General features: G+C 46.0%; 1 protein-coding gene across 1 annotated transcript in view; it reads left to right on the forward strand.

The window, feature by feature from the left end:
- Nucleotides 1-888: 888 nt before the first annotated feature.
- LOC101602013 (guanylate cyclase 2G-like) overlaps nt 889-21759 on the forward strand; it is a 65746-nt gene continuing 44875 nt past the window's right edge. Inside the window, 14 exon segments of the mRNA XM_045145753.1 lie at nt 889-1296; nt 2559-2802; nt 5351-5460; nt 7074-7259; nt 8570-8711; nt 10042-10083; nt 10086-10176; nt 10768-10793; nt 11796-11861; nt 11864-11958; nt 14178-14219; nt 14221-14316; nt 17431-17514; nt 18165-18269. Coding sequence (XP_045001688.1) covers nt 889-1296; nt 2559-2802; nt 5351-5460; nt 7074-7259; nt 8570-8711; nt 10042-10083; nt 10086-10176; nt 10768-10793; nt 11796-11861; nt 11864-11958; nt 14178-14219; nt 14221-14316; nt 17431-17514; nt 18165-18269 — 1737 coding nt within the window.

Raw genomic sequence — 21759 nt, forward strand, 5'->3', positions numbered from 1 at the left:
AAACCAAAGGCAGCAAGCGCTAAGGGTCATCAAGCAGCAGGGATCCCACCAGAGCTCAGATCTCTCTGCATGCTTGTGGGCTGGAATGCAGACCCACTCCCAAACATACCTTAGGGCTGGACCCCAAGATCTGCTCCCAAGGATGCCTCCCCAAGCCAGGCCCTGGAGACCCAAGTTACAAGCTTTAATGAAACACCTGAGTCTATGAGGAACATACATTGAAACTTACCTTTGGGACAGAGGACATACTTCCACAATAATGAATTTAGTTATTCTGAAAAATTCTGCAACACAAATAGAGCAGGTAATAATAATTATTACTGCCGTGATCATCGTTATATCGACTATTGTCATCACCATTGTCATGATCAAGCCTAATATTGATAGAGTGGCTCTTTGCCCAGGGCTTGAGCCACCGTCAGCACTTGTGTGGTGTCTTTTCATCCTCACCGTATCACTCTGGGAAGATTTCTACCATATACCTTCACTTTATAGATCAGGACTTAAGGACACAGAGAGGGGAAGGAGCACATTGCAGAGTGCACAGCTAACATGCATGCAGACTTCTAGTTCAGGCTGTCTTATTACATGAGTAACCTCTGTGCTTCCCACTGCTGAAGTGGGGACAGAGGGTCCTGTGACCTGCCCAGTAACAGGAAGGTTATCAGTAGCATTACCAAATTAATATCCAGGGACTTGGCGACTTGCCAACTTGGCGGCTTCTGCAAGGCTGCTGCTTCTGGATTGTTAGAGCAGGCTCACAAAGACAGGATTTCAGTTAATTAGTGACACTGAAGAGAAAACAAGTTGGGGTCCTCAGGGATTCTGCACTAGCGTATAAGTTCCTGGCACGAGTGGTCAGGAGGCCGAGCCCGCCAGGGTTCTGCAATGGTGCAACGTCAGGTGCCGCCCATGGCTCCCAGAACTCGTCCCGAGGTCCGTCTAGCATCTGGGCTCTGCCGTGGGGCTGAGTGCCATGCTGGCCACCCAACACCGACTCTGATAGTGTTCGCCAGTGTGCTGGTAACCTGGCTCGAGGCCGCTACGCTCACTGTAGGATCGCATGCCCCCTGGAACGTCTCTCATCCACACAGCGTACAAAGGCTGGGGTCAGGGCTCCAGATTGCTCTGGACAAGCTCGACCCAGAGCCAGTGGGCATCAAGAACTTCAGCGGGGAGCTCACCTACACCAACTCAGCATGCGGTGCCAAGGAATCCCTTGCAAATTTCATCGACCTGGTCCAAAGAGAACAGATTCCTGCCCTGTTTGGAGCAGCATGTCCGGAAGCAGCAGAGGTAGGCTATGTAGCTTTCTAAAAACGTGGGCTGAGTTTGTACTGGAAGGGGTCATCACACATCTCACACCGCTGATTTCGTTATTCTCTTGACAAGAGTCACACTTTTATAGCAACTGATGCCTGGGTATTGGGTACTATTTTTTTGAGATGTCATTATACTGTGTAATAACATTCTTTAAAGAAAGCCTCTCCCCACCCCCCCCAAAAAAAAACTTCAGTCCATCTACCCTATTCCTGCCTATTGTTTGAACTTGGGGGTGGGGTACGTAGACTGTTATGACTCTTACATTGTCAACCACATGGCTTAGGAAACTTCAGATGAAAACAAGTGTGTGGTTGTAAATATAACATTATCAATTGTTGAAGAAGGTTTTCCTTTGCCATGTAGAACCCATTGTTCAGGAACGATGCTGGCAAGTTGGAAAGAACCAAGTATGACCTTGCTATGAGCTGCAGCCAGCAAATGCGGACATAGGTCCCAGGAATTGAACTCAGGTCCTCAGACTTGCAAGGCGGGTACTCTACCAACTGAGCCGTCTCCCCAGTCTCGAGGACATTTTTTTTTCACTTCTAGAGCTGTTGTTATAAATCTTAGTGAATATAGGCCACAGACTTCTTTAAGATAAACGTCTCCACAGTTATTTAAAAAGTGCAGGATCTTAAAGAGCACGCATAAGAAGTGAGCACGAAGCAACTTGAGGAGGAAGGAGAATGAGCAGCTGCAAGTGTCGGTCTGGAAACGACTGTTTGAATTCTGCCCCCGCTTTACTGTCTCCTACCGTGTAACTTACATCCCCGAGGCTCCGGGTGCTCTCTGTCAAAATTGGAGTAGTTGGTGTACCTACCTCATGGGAATACCATCAACGTTGAGATGGAATATGTAAGCCCCTAATAACATGCTTAGCACATAATACATGTTCGATAAATTCCCAAATTTATTATCTTTGCCCTCTGAGGTTTTGCATTTGCAAATTGGATTCAAGACACTGTCAGCAACATTCTAAAAGAGAAGATCCTATGTGACCCCTATACTACCTGAGGATGTGGATGCTTGATAGCAAGGTTTGAATGATGTATAGACTCCATATGTGAAGACATCCTTTTAAACTGTTTCTGAATGCTTTATACATCTATTTATTTATTTGGGAGAAATGGGGAAAGAGAGAGAGAGAGAGAGAATGGATGTGCCAAGGCCTCCAGTGCCTGCAAACGAACTTCAGACGTGCGCACCGTCTTGTGCATCTGGCTCTACGTCTTGTGCCACCCAAGCAGGTAATTGGGGACGTGCTTCAGAAGAGCCTCCGGTACCTGGGCTGGGAACGCATTGGGATGCTTGGAGGCTCCTCTGGCTTTTCCCTCTGGGGTGGAGTGGATGTGCTGTGGAGGATTGTGGAGGACGAACTCCAGTTCCGCTTCACCATCACTGCCAGCGTGAGATACACCAACAGTAACAGCCCAGACCTCCTGCAGGAAGATCTCAGAAACGTGTCAACCACTGCCAGGGGTAAGTAGGCAACAATGTTCTTTTGGTTACATTTGGAGATTGTTTAGAAGCAACAAGAGTAAGAAATCTTCATTTTAAGATTCATTTTCCTATGAATATAAAAATCAGATGGCAGAGCTGGAGAGATAGCTTAGTAGTTAAGGCACTTGCCTGCAAAGCATAATGACCAGGGTTCAGTTCCCTAGTACCCATGTAGAGCCAGATGCACAATGTGGCACATGCACCTGGAGTTTATTTGCAGTGGCTGGAGGCCCTGGCATGCCCATTCTCTCTCTTTCTCTCTCTCTCTCTCTGCTTGTAAATAAATATTCAAAAAAATCAGATGGAGAGGGGTACAAAATCAATGATATATACAAGCAATTTCATTCTTGTTTGACATCATTAACTCTCTTCTGGTTTGGTCTGATATAAAAATCTCAGATTATATGGTGTTGGGATGCACATTCTAGAAGCATAGCCCAAGTTTGGCCTTTTTTAGTTGCTCAAAGCCTGGGCTCTAGAGACAGACACAACCTAGTTTTGACTCCAGCCCCTCTCCTAGAAATCAAGAACCGTAACCCTTCTGTGCCATGAGTGGAAACTTTTACCTTATCTGAAGGTAGGGTCCTGACAAGGGCTTAGCCCTGTGTTTGGACAGGTATTTAGCCAATATACGATAGCAATTATTTTTGTGGTGCTGCTTAGAAGGCCTAGACTAGTCGCTACCCACTTTTTGTTCTTCACAGCCTTGTGACACTGAGGTTTTCCAAATCGTTGTCCCAGAATGGCCATCCTTTTCCCAGCGCGCTCACTCTTCCAGACTCAGCCCAGAGTCCCACGGAGCTGCTCCCCTCCTCCATTCGGGTCACACCCTCCTTTTCCGCAGCGATCAGTGTTAACCTTCCTGCATGTACACGATCTGTTTATGACTTCCTGTTGCAGTTTGAATATGAAATGCCCTCCCCAGACTCATGTGTTAGGTGCCTGGTCCCCCAAAGGGTGATCATCTTTTGGAAGGTCCTGGAAACTTTAAAGACGTGGGATGGTGCGGGAGGGGATTGTGCCTTTGAAGGCTATGCCTGGCTCCCAGTCTCCCCGTCACTCTCTGCCTGCTGCTTGTCATGATAGGAACCATCTCCTCCTCCACACGCCTGCCCTGTCATAATGATGCTCTGCCTCATCAGGGCCCAAGTGACCATGAGCTGAACTCTCTGAAATTGCCAGCCAAAATTAATCTTTCCTCCTTATGTGTTCTCACATGCATTTTAGTAACAGCAATGAAAATAAAATAGCTCGTGCACCCTCTAGGGGTATGGACCCTCCTCTCCTATTCCCAACTACCTCCACCGTGGAGAGCATAGCGCCTGGCACATCCTTAGAGCTCACCTAATTATATCATATTATGCTATACTATATTATATATCAGATTACCATTACCTTATTTAAAAACTAATCCATCACCTCAGTTGTGCAACCTCCAAAAGGATGGTGACAGGATGGAATGGAAGAGAGGTGCCTGGGCTACCTCCACACCCCAACTCCGAAGATCTGAACGCCCTTCACTGTGCGTCTCCTTTGACCTCCTCCTCAGTGATGCGTCACCAGTCACATCCCTGTTCTCCCTCTGTGTGTGCACGAGGCGTGTATGTGCGTGCGTACAGGGGCCTGTGTGTCACAGCACACATGCAGAGGTCAGAGGACAACTTTGGGTGTCATTCTTGTCTGCCTTCCTCCTTGTCTGAGGCAGGCTTGCTCATTTCATCACTCACAACTTTGCTCCCCAGGCTAGCTGGCCCACAGGCTTCCAGGTGATGCTCCTGCCTCCACTTGGCTCTTGTGCCAGGCTTGCTGAGGTTCGAGCACATGGGAGGGCAGCACGGGGGCTGGGAATGCAAGCTCAGGTTCCCACGCTTGCAAGCACTTGATGCATTGAGCCACCACCCCAGCCACAGCCAGGACATTGTTCTGATCTCTCCATCCACTAAATGAATGAAACGAAGGCACAGAAATAATCTCAATGTTTTTGGGCTTGTGCATTTTGTGGTGGTGGGGAACTATAGCAAAGACTGGTTTCTGAAGGACAAAGGCAAATAAAAATTAAAAAAATACAAAGCTTGTATATTGCATATTCTGTTAAGGAAGTATACTGCCCAGCAGTAGTTTAAGCATTCCAATTCACGAAGAATGTTCAAGGAAATAACAAGTTTGTGTGTCTTATTTGGAGTGGCTAGACTTTTAAAAAACATTTTAATCTATTTAGGTGTGTGTGAGGGAGAGAAGGGAGCAGAGAGAAGAGAGAATGGGCACACTAGGGCTTCTAGCCACTGCAAGCAAACTCCAGATGCCTGTGCCACCATGTGCATCTGGCCTGTGTAGGTTCAGGGGAATTGAACCTGGGTCCTTAGGCTTCTTAGGCTTCACAGGCAAACTCCTTAGCCACTGAGCTATTTCTCCAGCCCTAGGCTAGACTTTTAAAAGAACTTGTGTATATGAGCATGTGTGTGTGACCTCCTCCTCCAACACACATGCAAACATGCATGGCTGGCTGACTTTGTTTTCTTTCTTACAGCCATCATCTTAATCTGCAGTTCAGACAATGCAAAAAGTATTCTGCTTGCTGCAGAGAACCTGGGACTCAACACTGGAGAATTTGTCTTCATCCTCTTACAGCAGCTGGAGGTGAGCATTGACCGTTTCAGTGGCTCTGGAGGGAGAAGTGGTAAGAACGTAGTGTGCTAAGTACCAGCATGCGTGTGGGCATCACATCCTCACCACACTCCTCATGGGCAGCACATTTGACTGCGGTAGCAGTAACCGTCTCACTGCTGGCACAAAACGCCTGACCAGAAGTAACTCATGGAAGGGAAGGTTTTTTTTTTTTTTTTTCCCACCTTACAGTTTCAAGGGGAGCATTTATCATGGAAGAGACAACATGGTAGGAACAGACAACTGGGCATCACGTTTTGTTGGTCAGCAGGGAGGAAATGGCAAGAATGAACCGGCTGGTACTGACCAAATGGGGGTGTCCTATAAAAGCCCAAAGCCGGGCTGGAGAGATGGCTTAGCGGTTAAGCACTTGCCTGTGAAGCCTAAGGACCCCGGTTCGAGGCTCGGTTCCCCAGGTCCCACGTTAGCCAGATGCACAAGGGGGTGCATGTGCCTGGAGTTCGTTTGCAGAGGCGGGAAGCCCTGGTGCGCCCATTCTCTCTCTCTCCCTCTATCTGTCTTTCTCTCTGTGTCTGTCGCTCTCAAATAAATAAATAATTTTTTTAAAAAAGCCCAAATCCCACCCCTAGTGACACACCTCCAGCAAGGCTCCCCCGAAACTCCATCAGCTGCAGAGAGAGAGAGAGAGAGAGGGAGAGAGAGAATGGGTGTATTAGGTCCTCTAATCACTGAAAAGCACATGAACTCCAGATATATGCACCACCTTATGCATCTGGCTTTACGTGGGTGCTGGGGAATTGAACCTGGGTCCCTTGGCTTTGCCTGCAAGAGCCTTTACTGCTAAGCCATTTCTCTGCTCCTGGAAAGTTATCATTCTAATCATATCTACCTTTCAAGACTATTGAAAATACCCACCTTTTAAGGGATACTGGGAATGTGGGGCAGCGACGCTTGTGAATCATGTAACTTTGTTCCCATTAGCCCTTGTGGTATTTGCTACTTCAGCCATTTACATTGTTAACAAAGACCCAAACTACCTCAGAACTCTTCCACTGGGCAAGAATTTTGGTCTCTCTAGACCATTGAGAGATTTCAACATGGACACAGGGAGATGGCTGTGGAAGAAACAGAAGTGAGAGGTGCTTTTCTGGAGGCTCCCTCACAGGGGTCTCAGCCGCCAGGTGGGATGACAGCTCTTCCTCAGCTCTGTCTCCTCACCTGGAGGGCACAGCTGTCAGGCTCTAGAGCTGGGTAACTTCACCCAAGGCCTGGCCTAACCATATGGATAATAGTTAACCTCTCTCTATCTCTTAACCAAATAAATAAAACATTTTTTGAAAAGAAAAGAATTAAAACTTCCCAATTCAAGTCTTAAATAAAGCAAGCAAGATACTTTAACTAAGATCTCAGCACCTCTAGCTGCCAAGCTGGGGTTCCAGACTGTGTCTTTTGCCTTTCACCTTAACCGCTAAGCCTTCTCTCCAGCCCCCCGCTGGTATGCTAGCTAGAAAACATGGGGGGCTTGGTATCCCAGGCCTCTGGAATCATCGTTTCCAACCTTAAATGCAGTTATACTGCTTGGGTCAGTTCTTACAGAATGGTGACATTGGTCCATTGCTTTTTAGGACAGCTTTTGGAAGGAGTTCTTGACAGATCAACAGAAGACATACTTCCCAAAAATCTATGAGTCCGTGCTTCTCATTGCCCTCAGTTCCTATGGAGAAGGCACTGGAGATGACAACTTCCGGAGACAGGTCTGCCAAAGGCTGAGGGGCCCACCCTTCCACGGCCCCATTTCCTCAGAGAAGCAGGTCTGATGGTGGCTTCTCTACTGTGTCCTTTCTCCCCTTCTTTCACCATATTTGGTTTGCAAATACATTTCTTTCACTCTCTTCTTCCTACCCCCAACACCCCCCACATACTTCCTTAATCTTCTACACCCCCAGATAAACAGTAGTTTGATGCCCTTTGTGAAATCTATTGAAACAATCACAGAGAGGGGCAGAGGTTATGGGGTGAAAAGCCTTTGAAGTCAGAATCCTGACCTCCCAGCCCATTTCTGCTACTTGTTAGCTGTGAGAACTTGAAGTGAAATGAATTCCCTAATATCCCTACAGCTCTTTTCTTTCTTTCTTTCTTTTTTTTTTTTGGCCTATAAAAGGGAACTGTTAATGATATGTGGCACTGAGTGTCTGATAACATACTATATAGAAGGAGAAATACAGATGCCACTGGGTACTCCGACCATGTCGTTTTCTTTGCCAGGATGATGATGGCAGGACTGAGAACCGGGATGGGCATCCAGAGATGTGGAGCCAGGAGAATTACCACCAGCAAGGGGGCTGGGTCAGGATAGGCAGGAAAGCAGCCATCAGCCAGTAAAAAAGTCTCAGCGTGTGTAGACAAGGAGCGAAGGGGCTCCCACTGTGAATCGTTCAGAGAGACAGCACTGGCTGGAGGCAGAGATAGTCCCAGTGTGGGCCACACTGAGCCCTCCAATGGCAACTGGTAGTAGGAGATCGATCATGAATGAGGGGTCGGATTGCAGCTCCTAACCCACAGAAGGAGAGGATCATTTGTTGGATGTGTGGAGAACAATTTACAATCATTAGCTTGGTGCCAGCTGCTGGAGCAGAAAGGTGCTTGGCACCTTAGTAGGCACTTGCCCTCTCCTTGACTAAACCAAAAGGTACTGAAGACTCACTATGGGCCATCACTCTCATAATCGATTGTTGACCTCACCTAGCTGTCCTCTGATTCATGGCTGGTTTTGTCCCCATGTGATGAGTGAGTGAGCTGAGATTGGAGTGGTTCACGGAAGTTTCCTGAAGCTCATAGCCAGGAAATAGCAGCACATTCTGGCTCCTAACTCTCACCTAAGCCATGCTCCCTCCCAGTGACAGCCTGCAGAGCTGCCCATATCCTATGGGGTCATGTAATATAATTGGAAAAGCAAAGCCAGGAAGGTAATGTGTTCACTGACAGCAGAGGTTGGGGTATGAGGTGGTCTCCCCGCTCCTCTCAGTGGATCGTCCCGTTCTTAGAGGACGGAGGGAGATTCCTGCTAGCTGGGTGATGGAGCTGCGGGCTCTGCACTCCGTGTTCGCTCCCCTTGTTGTAGGTGAGCCCCCACTCTGCCTACCTCCATGATGCCCTCCTGCTGAACGCACAGACCGTGGAGGACATGATCACATCCGGGAGAGATTTCCGGGATGGGCGGCGGCTGATCAGCACTCTGAAAGCCAATCACACCACACTGCAGGGTAAGGGGGTCTCTGATCTCAGACTTTGATGTGCTGTGCAGGCGTTAAAGACCCCCTAAAGGTCCTGCTCCACTCGGTGCTATAGAGTTATCACCCTGTGGAGAGTCTGGTTTTCCATAAGCTGCTCAGAGGCTGCCCACACAAGGGGAGGAAGCCTCTGGAATCTAATCCTCTTTCCCCTGGGAAGTCTCTTCCATAGCTGCTTCTAATGGCATCCACCCAGAAGGGGAGTCCTACTGCTGGACTGTGGTGTCCTGGGAAGAACAGAGCAGCGGTAGGAACAGTAGCCCTGGGCCGCGTCCCAACTCTGCCTCCCTTGGCTCTGAAAGGCATATTTGGAGGCCTGTCTGCAGGCCACACTTGTTGGGGGTGGCTGCCTCCTTTGCTGGGTTAACCAGAAGTAGGTGTGTGAGGCTAAGAGACCACAGAGTGGAGTACATGGTAGGTGCTTCACAAATAGTAACATCGTGTCCTGTCCACGGTGCTTTTTCTCAAAGCAGGGCTGGTGGTTTGGGCTGAGGAGGCGTTGCACTTTATTTCCTGTTCTGAAGTCCCAGATGTGGTCTTCGATGCCCAATGCACGGTGTTTAGCACATCCCAAGCAAAGACAGAGAACCGATGGGCTAGGATTGTGCCAAAGCGGCCCCACATAGCATAGTCAGGGTTAGGGCCCAGCCTCAGCCCAAGCCCTGCATACCTGCGTCCTGGGGCATGTAGAGGGCCGTAGCCGGTATGGCAGGGACTGGAGGAGGCAGCTGTCCATCCTTCAGCCCCAGCCAAGTGCTGCCCTGTGGCCATCCGACCTCCGTTGTCACGCTTTCTTTCTGACTCCCAGTGAGCATAAAGCTGAGGTGGTGGCGCACGCCTTTAATCTCAGTACTCGGGAGGCAGAGGTAGGAGGGCCGTTGAGAGTTCAAGGCCACCCTGAGACTTCATAGTGGATTCCAGGTCAGCCTGAGCTAGAGTGAGACCCTACCTAGAAAAACCAAAAGATTTAAAAAAAAAAAAAAGCTGAGGTTTCATGAGCAATGAGCGGAACTGTCTTAACTTTTGTTTTCAATACTGAATGGGCCCCGCCATGTGGGTCTACCAAAAGACATCTGTCTGCCTGTCATCATCTGCTCTCTGTTGCCCTTGAGCACTACCAGGATGCCAGGTCTAGACTGTCTTCTTCCCGGTGCTGTGCCTGTTATCCCATCTCAAGCATCCCTGAAACGTCCAAACCTGGCCTGTGCATTCGACGAGGAAGCCACTCTCTGAGAGTCCAGTGGTTGTCATTGCTGGACACAATGCTGCTGGGCCCATCACTTTGTGCAATCTCTCTCTCCAGGAACCAGGGGTTCTGTATTCATGGATTCTCGGGATGAAAGACACATGATTACTCGGTCTATGCACTACAGAAATCTGGAAACACGTCCATTTTCCTTCCTTTTCTTCATTATGACAGTGTTCAGAAAATAATCAGGTATCACAGGCCATGCTGCAAGTTTGGCTCATACCATAGGAAGTGTCCCTGGAGGAGGTGGGGACCAGGAGCTTGGGAATTCAGCTCCTGAATTCTCCTCCAAAGAGTCAGGTGCTTTCTGAACTGGTTCAGTTTGAGACTTTAGGGTGCGGTCATTAGCGGGGCAAGCTGGGTCATGGGTGTGTGGGAATTTGCAGGTTCTACAGGGATCACAGGAACACTGCCCCAGGGGAACCACACCTCTGTAGACCACACCTCTAATGGCTCAGCTGGGTCCTAGCCTCATGGGCTGGGGTCTCTATGAAAGCCCTGAGCCCTGTAGGTGATGGAGTGGGGAGCGTCCTGCAGGACGGGGTGCACATTCAGTAAAAGTGCTCACCTATCAAGTCTGATTCCCAGAGTCCTGTTCTGTCCTAGGCTCTTGGTACCCAGGATTCCCTCGCAAAACCTCTGACTTTGTCTCTCAAGTACAAACCAATGAGAAAACTAAAAGAAAACTGAACACTTGATCCAGTTTCCACTTGCTTCCACTGTCACCATCCAAATTCAAATTCCATTTGAGCCTTTTTTTTGTCCTTCCTCACTTTTCAGGAAACTTAATGTACCAAATGAGCCAAGTACAGGAAACAAAACAAACCAACAAAATACTACAGCAAAGCAGGTCATAAGAGTCACAGGAAGGGGCCTAGTCCATGCAGGGGAAGATGATTGGGTGTATAAAGTATCAAGGTGCTTGCCATGCAGTGAGATTCATCTATATCAACAAGGGAAAAATTCCAGGGAAAATTGGCACATGATCTTTATAAATCGAGAGACATATGATGCAGACAAGTAGAATCAATGGGCCAAATATTGACCTTTGTCTCTTTTTTTAAGACCCTTGAGGAATTTCTCCAATGTCACTTGGCCCCACAGCTCTCCCCCTGCAGACAGGTCTGTCTGTGGGTTTCACAAGGAGCTCTGCAAAGCTGACCCTACTTTAACAAGCAAGTATCTCTCAACAGCAGTTCATTTGGATCCAGAACATCTTCTGGGGAGGTGGGGGTGCTTCCCTGTGTTTCGTAGCAAGTTGAGCAGCACCCCCATGAGGTGTCAATAGCCACCCTCACTTGTAACAACCCAAAGTAGTTCTAGACTTCGCCAGTATCCCCTAGAGGGCAACATTATCCACTTTCCTTGTGGAGGACTATCGCTGGGAAATGTGGCTCCTGAGTTTTCAGTCTTAGGAACTTCCTTTCGAGGGAGACAGAAACAGGCTGGGCAGGGAAGTATGGCTGGGTAGTTAGGAGCCTGGCCCTGGAATTGGGTGGATCATGTCTAAAGAACAGCTCTACTGGAAGTGAACAGCAAACAAAAGTTGTGATGGTGTGAGAACCCATTGGTATTTTCCTGTTGTGTGAGTTTCTATATAAAAAAGGAGGTGAGTATAGTTGCCATGAAAACATGAGCCAACCCCAGAAGGATTCCTGGAAGACGTTAAGTCTGAAGGGATTCAGTGCGTCCTAACCTGGACCACACCCGGGCAACCTTTGAAGGATCTGTTTAGAAGGGCCAGACTGGGTCCAGATGTGCTCACACCTGCTCCAGGACAGCCTGAGTAATGGCCTTCCTGCCTCCAGCGACAGCTGCTGACATTCTCACAGTGCTGCTCCTGAGTCTGGCCTCAGGAGCCACCACCGTAGGTGTGGTTTGATGATGCTGAGAGGAAAACTGCAGAGGCCTCCTAAAGACACCTGGTGGCAGATCAGTTACGATAGCATCACCATTCTGCCTCAGAATAAGGTGAGTCCTCACGTGACCTACGTCTGGGTTCCTGGTGAAATGTGGAAGAACTTTCACATAGGAACTGCCAAGAGCAAGGGGCTGACATATTGGTAATGAGAGCACTTAAGAAGGAGTCTTGAAACCTGAGTGAATTTTAGGTCTCCTGCTTTGCTGGGTACATTCCTGAGAATTTCACTTCACCACCCTGAGACTTGGTTTCTACTTAGAAATGACCAGTGATAGTCTTAAAGTGTCCTCAGCTCTGTTATACTGTGGGTTACAAATATTAAGGATGTCCCTGGATGCATTTAATTATCTTCGAATCTGCATTCGTTCCTTTAAAAAAATATTTTATTTACTTCTTTATTTGAGAGAGAAAAAGAGGCAGAAAGAATGAGACAAAAACATGCATGCACCAGGGCCTCTAGCCACTGAAAACAAACTCCAGACATATGTACCACCTTGTGCATGTGTGGGCACTGGGGAATCAAACCTAGGTCCTTGGGCTTTTCAGGAAAGCATCTTAACCCTAAGCCATCTCTTCAGCCCTGAATTCATTCTTTAATCTACTGACAACTGGTACAAAAGTTTCGCCTGCATAGCAAACACTTAATGGCCATCTACTGTAGGCCAAGGTCAGTGCAGGGCTTGTGGATATTCTAGAGGAAGGCAGGTACTCAGAGTGTTGGTCTCCTCGGTGAGATGGAACCCCTACAGATGGAAGAACTACCACTGTCAACATCATGAAGGCTTCTGAGAACAGGGGACATTAAGAAAGAGTGAGGGGCTGGAGAGATGGCTCAGTGGTTAAGCGCTTGCCTGTGATGCCTGAGGACCCCGGTTCGAGGCTTGATTCCCCAGGACCCACGTTAGCCAGATGCACAAGGGGGCGCATGCATCTGGAATTTGTTAGCAGTGGCTGGAAGGCCCTGGCATGCCCATTTCCTCTCTCTCTCTCTCTCTCTCCCTCTTTTGCTGTCTGTTGCTCTCAAATAAATAAATAAGAATAAACAAAAAATTTAAGACAAAAAGAAAGAGTGAGATCGCAGCCAGGCATGGTGGCACATGTCTTTAATCCCAGCACTCAGGAGGCAGAGGTAGGAGAATTGCCGTGAGTTCGAGGACACCCTGATACTACATAGTGAATTCCAGGACAGCCTGAGCTAGAGTGAAACCCTACCTCGAAAACAAAGCAAAACAAAGAGATTGCTAGTAGGGGCAAGGAGAGAAACCACATGGGCTATGTCAGGGTATGGGGTGCTGGAGGCTGGGCAGTGCAGCTGGCACCAAGTCTGTGAGGCTTCAGTGTTTTAAGGCTAGGAGATTGGGGTTCATTCATTACTCATTTCCAAATGTCCCTGGGACTTGAAAGGATCCTCCAAGCTCAAGAGAAAGAAAAGCACACACATAAGGAACCAGGGGGAAAAAAATAAACCATACTCAAAAAATAGTTAACACAAAAGAGTAAAGGAAAACCTGGAAGAACTACAAAGCAAAAAGAATGGCAAGAATACATGCACACCTTTCAATGGCCTCAGATCCCCAAACGAAGACACAGATTTGCAGACTGCGTTAGAAAGGAGGATCCTACTATTAATTGCCTCCAGGAAATCCACCTTTCCATAAAAGACAGACACTGTCTTAGTGTGAAAGTTTGGAAAACGGTGTTTCAAGCAAATGGGCTTAGAAAACAAGCAGGTGTCACTATCCTAATATCTGACAGGATAGACGTCAATCCAAATGTCTCTGGGGATTTAAGCTTCTCTATCTCTCTCTTCCCTTTCCACAACTTAGCTTTATTCAGATTTACATGGTTAGTACACTAGGTTTCCATTAAAGTTTTCTTTGTAAAGCAGGGTTGCTGTGCTTTGAAGATGCCCTCAAGATGTTGGGAAAGGTGCTGGAGGTACTAAATGTGTGCCAATGGTATTAAATATAAAAGTCACTGAGGTTCCTTAAGGGAAATTACTCTGAACCCATCTCTAGTTAAATGCCACATTTAGAACTTGAATATGGGTAGTCTGACCTTTGAAACTGGGCTCATAACCAACCCCATTCATGGTGGCACATAGGCCAAGAGGGAGGCATATAGCAAGTAGGCACACGCTCTTTGGGTCGGGAAGATCAGAGTTCGAAGTCCAGCTCTCCCAGATATTGACTGTGCGGCCCTGGAACTCACCTTCTTCATCCACGTGGCCGTGCTGCTGGGAACGCCTGACCTGCGTCTTGTCTTGCAGCCTCCCTAGCGAGGCACGCCGGTTTCAAGAGGCAACGTTAGCAAACGCGTCTTCCATGGAGATCGCAGCAGATGGCAGCTCCTTTGCTAAGAGCCAGCAGGGTGGAGAGCTCTTGTACGCCCCAGCAGGGCTTTACCAGGTACCTCTGCGTCCAGACAGCCGCATGGACCTGTCAATTCTGTTGGGCAGGGTGTTCAGAATATGATGACATTCTGTAGGAGAACTCTAAGTTTTGTTGTGTGTGTGTGTCTTACCTTGCTGCACCTTTAATTTTGAGAACTGAAATACTTGTTAAAAATTCAAGTAAGCTGGGCGTTGTGGCACACGCCTTTAATCCCAGCACTCGGGAGGTAGAGGTAGGAGGATCTCTGTGAGTTCGAGGCCATCCTGAGACTACATAGTGAATTCCAGTTTGGCCTGTGCTAGAATGAGACCCTACCTTGAAAAAAAATTCAAATAAATGTGTCCAAATATTACATGTAATGAGATCTTTTAAACAACTATTGTGTCCCTGAGGAAGTAAATGTTAAACCCAATTTAAATTTAATTAGCCTCAGGTGGCTAGGGGCAATGTTAATGGACATCTCAGTCCAAGGCTATGGATAATTTTTATTTATTTATTTTATTGACAACTTCCATGATTGTAAACAATGTCCTATGGTAATTCCCTCTCTCCCCCTCACTGTACTCTGAAACTCTACTCTCCATCATATTCCCACCCCCCACAATCAGCCTTTCTTTTATTTTGATGTCATCATCTTTCCCTCCTATTATGATGGTCTTGTGTACGTAGTGGCAGGAGTTCTGAGTTCATGGATATCCAGGTCATGTTGTATCTGCAGGGGCACGTTGTAAGGAGTCCTGCCCTTCCTTTGGCTCTTACATTCTTTCTGCCACCCTGAGCCTTGGAAGGTGTGATAGAGATACTGCAGTGCTGAGCACTCCTCTGTCACTTCTTCTCAGCACCATAGTGCCTCCTGAGTCATCCCATGGTCACCGCCATCTCAAAAGAGAAGGTTCTCTAACCACAAGTGAGAGGAGCGTCAATATATGGGTGTGAACATTAGAAGTGCCAACTGGGCAGTGTGGTGTGCATAGTACACACATTTAATTCCTAGGTTTTAAATGATTCATTCATGGCAGCTACTAAAGCACAGACATTACTTCTGCCTATCTGTTCTCACCTTCCCAGACATGAAATTGCCTGTGCTTAGCAATTCCTTAGAAATTCAAGCTCCCTGAGGGAAAGTTATATAAAGAAAAATCCCAAATATTTATTCTTTTAGGTAGAGGTTCTGAAGGGTGGAGGTAGAAAGAGCCAAGCAAGGGAAGTGTTTGATCATCATTCTAAAGTGAGGTTAGGAGAGATCCAAACCAGCTCAATCCCTGTGCAAGCAAACTTATTTCTTAGTCTCCACTTAGTTGAATTTGCAAACAGCAGAAATCTCCTGGCATATTATCAAACACCTTAGGACCACCTTTCATGAAAAATTTTATGTCACGTTTTTCTGGTCATTTAGAGAAGAAAGTCAGCAGCCTGCAGCACTGTATTGTTTGACTGAACTCCCTAAAGTGCGTCCTCTCCCTGCCCTCAAACCCCACCAGTGATTCCTCACCTGTGGTGCTTACACATCAGTGTCCAGAGTCTTTAACGAAGGACTCAAGTCTACTGAGTACTTGGTCCCAGTCTTCTTTCAGAAGCTTATACTTTCCTGCCCTAAATCCTCTGATCATCTAATTGTTCTCGCTGGTTATGTCATGTATGTTTCACCTGACAATGCCCTGCCCATTTGGCCTTCCCCACCCCAGTGGAAATCTCATCCTTCAGAGACCAGCATAGGAGTTACCTCTTCCAAAAGTCCTTTCCCTAATCCCATGGGCATCCCTTCCTCCATGGTGATCCCATCACCAACGAGTCCTTTGTGGTCACTGTTCCACTGAAAGTAGAGAGCATCTGGGGTTGATGCTTAACCCCCTTCACCTGGACTTCTTTCTCGCCCATTTTCTAGCTTTACTTCTACTCATGTTTTCCTGTTGACCAATTTAGTGATTCTAACAGCAGACTCCGTAGGGACAACAATAATGTATTCCAGTTATGGCAAACTTAACATGGGCCAGCCATTGAGCTTCCAGTGATATATATATATATATATATATATATATATATATATATATATATATATATATATATATATATTCTATCTATCTATCTATATATATATTACAACCATTGCCTTTGTAATTTATTTCTGGAGATGTCTCATACCATCATTGATATTTATGGACAAGAATATCTTTCATTATTGACAAAATAAAGAATATAGACTCATATCCACCTTGGTTAGAGCTACAGGATAATACTGTGAAGCAATTAACAATCTTGGGAAAATATTTTAAAACTATGTCAAAATATAGTTTTTTTATTTTTAAAAAATATTTATATATTTATTTGACAGAGAGAAAGAGGGAGAAATAGAAGGAGAGAGAGAATGGGTGTGCCAGGGCTCTAGCCACTGCAAAAGAACTCCAGATGCATGCACCCCCTTGTGCATCTGGCTTGTGTGGGTCCTGGGGAATTGAACCTGGGTCCTTCAGCTTTGCAGACAAATGCCTTAAGTGTTAAGCCATAACTCTAGCCCTTATTTTTATTAGATATGGACATATTTTGTATGTAAACATCACACTTTAGTACCATCCTTTCTCTCATCCCTGCCCCTTTTCTGAAGATGCCTTCCTCATTGGGGATGCAGGTCAACCCCAAGGGGATTGCAGGTCATTAGTGCCACATATTTTAGTGGATGTAATCTTCTAACAACCTTATGAGTTTGGTGGGTTTTTTAATTCCCATTTTTCAGATGATGAAATGGAGTCTTGGAGAAGTTAAGTCTCATGGTCACAATGGTCTTGAACTATGCATCTGACTCCAGACTCATGACCTCAACTCACTGTTTCCTTGTGGTAATAGGCCATTTTTACACTTGGGGTGTACTTCTTCACATGTGCCACCCCAGAAGGTTACCCAGCCTCAGGGATCCTATCTGGAAGTAGGCTCATCATTCCAACCTTAGTGGGATGTGATGCCAGTTAAAATGAGGTCTCACTGCTGAGCAGTACCCTTCCTCTCTAAGGGCTGATGAGGCTGATGAGGACAAGGCTGAATGCTCTTGTCCACAGTTGATGTGCCAGTGTTCTAGATCCCCTCCTTGTAGCTATTTCTGGGGTTAAGAGCATTTCAATTTGTGTCTGGTTTCAGGGAAACCACGTCGCCATCCGCTATGTTGGTGAGCAAGCAGAAGCCTGGGTTAGGAAGCCAACTCTGCTTCAAGAAGTCTGGCTGGTGAGGCTCCCCTCTATCCTGCCTCTGCCCCATGTCCGCTGTGAGGGACAGACTCCACCCCAAAGAAGCAATGGTGGGGGGCTGCTTCTCAAGTTGGCCCACCAATACAACATCCAAGGCTTTGGATCACAGACCTGTGGCTGGAGACAGACATTTGAAGCGTGGCTCCCTTTTAGGTCTACCTCCCCACTCCCTTAGCTACTTCTGGTCTTAATTTTGAACCTTCACCCTCTCTGTGGTGGATATCAACCTGTCCTGAACTTGAACTTTGGAAAAGGTCTGACTTCTTGTTCTGTCCCAATCACCACTTGGGATGCCTGCCTTGACATCAACAGCCACAGCAGGGAAGCAGGGTTGGGCCTGTTTGTTGTGATGTGGCTCAGATACTTCTCATGGCTAAAGTTAGCCTTTGATAATTCCTCTTGTTTACTTGCGGGAGCCAGACTTCCCTGCTCCACCACTTACCATTCAAATGTTGTTCAATAACTACTTCACCTTTTAGTCCTCTTCTCCCTTGTCTGGAAGCTAGCAGTGAGTCTCACAAGGTCTTAAGGACAATCTGGAAGTATGTAAATATGAAAAGCATATAGTATTGTCCCTGGCTCAAAGTCATTCTCTACACATGTGTTGTAATTACTTACTATTTCCAGATGTGTGAGCTGAAGCACGAAAACATTGTCCCCTTCTTTGGTATTTGCACAGAACCACCTGACATTTGCATTGTCACCAATTATTGCAAAAAAGGAAGCCTGAAGGTAAGCAAAATATTACGTCTTACCTCAGACTTCATTAGTGCCTGCTAATAAGGAACTTTATCAATGCTTTCTCTGGTTCATCCAAGGGCAGTTCCTTTTTAAATGTAATTGTAATTATCTTGGGCTGCCTGCTGGGAGATCATATTAACAGTAGGATTGCCGAGTATCTGGTTTCCTTTGTTCTCGGTGGGAGCTGGAAGAGCTTAGTTTCTTCTAAGATGTCACCACTGCTCCTGAATTTGGTTCTTGGATCCAATGCTTCCCATGTGTTGAAGTTACCTTTGCATTGCTGGGATACAATCCCAGACCAGAAGCAGATGATGCAAGGAAAGGGTTTATTATGGCTTACAGTCTTGAGGGCAAATTTAATCATGCTGTGGCAGAGCAGAGGTTGGGCATCACATCTTGCCACAGCAGCTCGGAAGTAGCAGCAAGAGTGAGCTGGCTAAGACAAAAAAGGCTGCCTATAATACCCGAAAGCCTTCCCCAAGCAACATACCTTCTCCAGAAAGGCTCCATCTCCCAAACTGTCACCAGCTAGGAACTCGGTAAGAGGCTTAATTACAAATACGTAAGACTATGGGGAACATTTGACATTCAAATGACCATACCCTCATATGTGGCCATCATTTCAATGTTAGAAATTAAAAAAAAAAAAAAAACCTCAAGATTGTCTCTTCTTCTTTTCTTTCTTTTTTGTTTGTTTTGTTTTTTTGAGGTAGGGTTTCACTCTAGCTGAGGCTCTCCTAGAATTCACTATGTAGTCTCAGGGTGGCCTTGAACTCATGGCAATCCTCCTACCTCTGCCTCCTACTAAACCTCTGGATTGAAATTCTTCTCTTTCTACTATACCCTGAATTCTTATGTTTGATCGTTCCATAGTGTCCCAGATATCTTGAAATTTCCATTCATATCTTGCTATTAGCTTGTCTTTCTCTTTGTTGGACTGTATTAGATCTGCCACTGATCTTCTAGTTTAGGTATTCTGTTCTTTCCTTCATCTACTCTATTGGTGAGACTTTCCCCAGACTTTTTTTATTTGGCTGACTGTGCTTTCCAGAGCTAGAATTTCTGCCTGGTGTTTCTTTAGTATTTCTAATTCCTTACTCATATCTTGTAATGACCTCCTTATTTCATTAAGCTGGTTTCCTGTGTTCTCTTGGAATTACTTCATGAGTTTGTTTTCTTCTTTAATTCCTTTGTTTTCTTCTTTGAGTCCTTTGAGTATAGATAAAATTATTGTTTTTTGAAATATTTATCAGGCATTTCATCTAAAACAGTCTCATTGGGGGCCATTTCTGATGGATTTATAGTTTTTGGTGGGATTGTATTACAGTGTTGTGAATTTTGCATCCTGAGTCAATTTGATGTTTTGGTTTTCTAATAATTTGTGGTACTTTTAGATTTGGAAGTCCAACTTTGTATGCTTTCAGAGTAGGAAGTTAAGGTGCCTCATGTAGCTATTGTGCTCCAAACCAGCTGCAGAAGTAATCCTAGTGTTGAGTTTGCCTGCTATCCAAGTGTCCCAGTGGGTTGGGTAGAGCACTGTACTGGCAGATTCTAAATTTCAACTGAGCAATATACACAATCAGTAAAAGCCAGTGCAGGGTTCGCAAGTGTGGGGATTGACAGAAACAGATAGCCGTACAAAGCCACAGACCCTAAGGGTATGTGTTGCTCTACACCCTTAATCCTGTCAGCTGGAAGGCTGAGATTTCTGTTCTAAAATGAGTTCCAATTCAGCTTGGTTATGAATCAGACCCTGCCTCCAATAATAACAAAAGAAAAAGACCAAGGCCCTAAGAGTCTGAAAGCATTAAAAACAATAGACAACCACCAAATACAGCTTAATTGAGAATAGTAAACTCAACCAAGAGTATGTAACCCATAACTTGCTCTGACATAGAAAGAGAGATTAGCACTTCCAGTGCAGGCCTATGTACCTCCCTTTTTATTAGTCGGCCTCATTACCTTTTGGGTTGGCTTCAAATCACCCCAATGCTGAGTGCCCACCTTGATCCCTCCATGTTGGGCTGTGAATCTGGTGATCTGATCAGCTGTGCTCTGACACTGGGAGCTGAATGCGTCCTCTGGAGGTTTGGGGGTCTGATGGTTGGGGGATGGGAGAGTGCAGGAAGCCTGGAGTTGTTTGGGAACTACTCAGCTCGCGGTCATGCCTGAGTCCAGCTGACTCACCTTCAGGTTTCTTGATTTTTCAAGGAGACTGTCGAAGTTGGAAAACCTCCTTGTTTGGTGTCTGCTCCTGCAGCTGGGCACCAACTGGGCACTCAGATCCACATCGGTCCCATGGCTCAGGTCTGCAAGCTCCTCAGTGGAATTCTGGCCGATTTTCTCCTTCTCCACTCTGGTGGGACAAAACTTACCCACTTTCACTTTTCAGATGAAGAGTGTATTTTGCTGTGGTTTTGCTCACATCCCTCCTAGGCTGGATTAGTGTGATCCTATGTCACCATCTTATCTGGAAGTCCCCCACAAAGACTTTTGGCCATCACGCACCAATCCTTAAAACAAGCCTTCACATCATGTCTATTGGACCAAACTCTCCTCTGTACCACATATCAGAGAGCTTTTTGTGCCAAAAGCTTTTCACACCAAGAGGTAAAGTTAGGTTATTGAATATTTTGTTTGGGTTTTATTAGATTCTGGGCATGGAAGGCATAGAAGAAGGAGACTCGTTTTCTTGTCCCCAAGGAGTTCAAACAATGGGGTGAGTCTGGAAATGGCCTTGGAAAGTAAAACTGTCTTCCTGAGTGGGGGATGGACATTGTTTTCTAAGAGAAGTCCTGATGGATTCTGAGGAAGAAGGACAGTTTGGTATAAAGTTGTCTTAAGGGTTTGAATCCTGACTCTCATGTCCTGGCCTTAACCACTCTGAGCCTCAATCTGTCTGGGTATAAAATAAAAATAATTCCAGTGTCCATGTCATAAAGTGGCTGTGAGAACTAGGGTATGTAAGAAACTTACTATCATAGCTACTCCATAATGGATATCCAATTAATGTCTCTTGTTATTAATAGCATGACTGCTAGTACTACCATGGATAACCCCATTATTAGTACTAAAAAAGTACACTTTCTTATTGAATTTGTTCAAGAATTCTAAGGGCTATAGCAGCTACCACCTACCTATTCTAGTGAACACTGGAAATGTAGATAGTCCAAATTTAGATATGTTACAAGAATGAACTTCACATGCCTTTTGAAGACTTAGTTTCAAAAAGACATAAACCATCTCATAGTTAATTTAATGTTGAGTGTATCTTAAAATAATACAATTTTTGGCAGGAGAGACAGCTTAACAGTCAAGATGCTTGCCTGAGAAGGCTAAGGATCCAAGTTTGAATCCCCAGAACCCATGTAAGCCAGATGCACATGGTGGCACGTGCATCTGGAATTTGTTTGCAGTGGCTGGAGGCCATGGCATGTCCATTCTCTCTCTCTCTCCTTCTCTCCAATAAATAAATATTTAA

This window comes from Jaculus jaculus, chromosome 1 (genome assembly GCF_020740685.1).
Source record: "Jaculus jaculus isolate mJacJac1 chromosome 1, mJacJac1.mat.Y.cur, whole genome shotgun sequence".
NCBI classification, from domain to species: Eukaryota; Metazoa; Chordata; class Mammalia; order Rodentia; family Dipodidae; genus Jaculus; species Jaculus jaculus.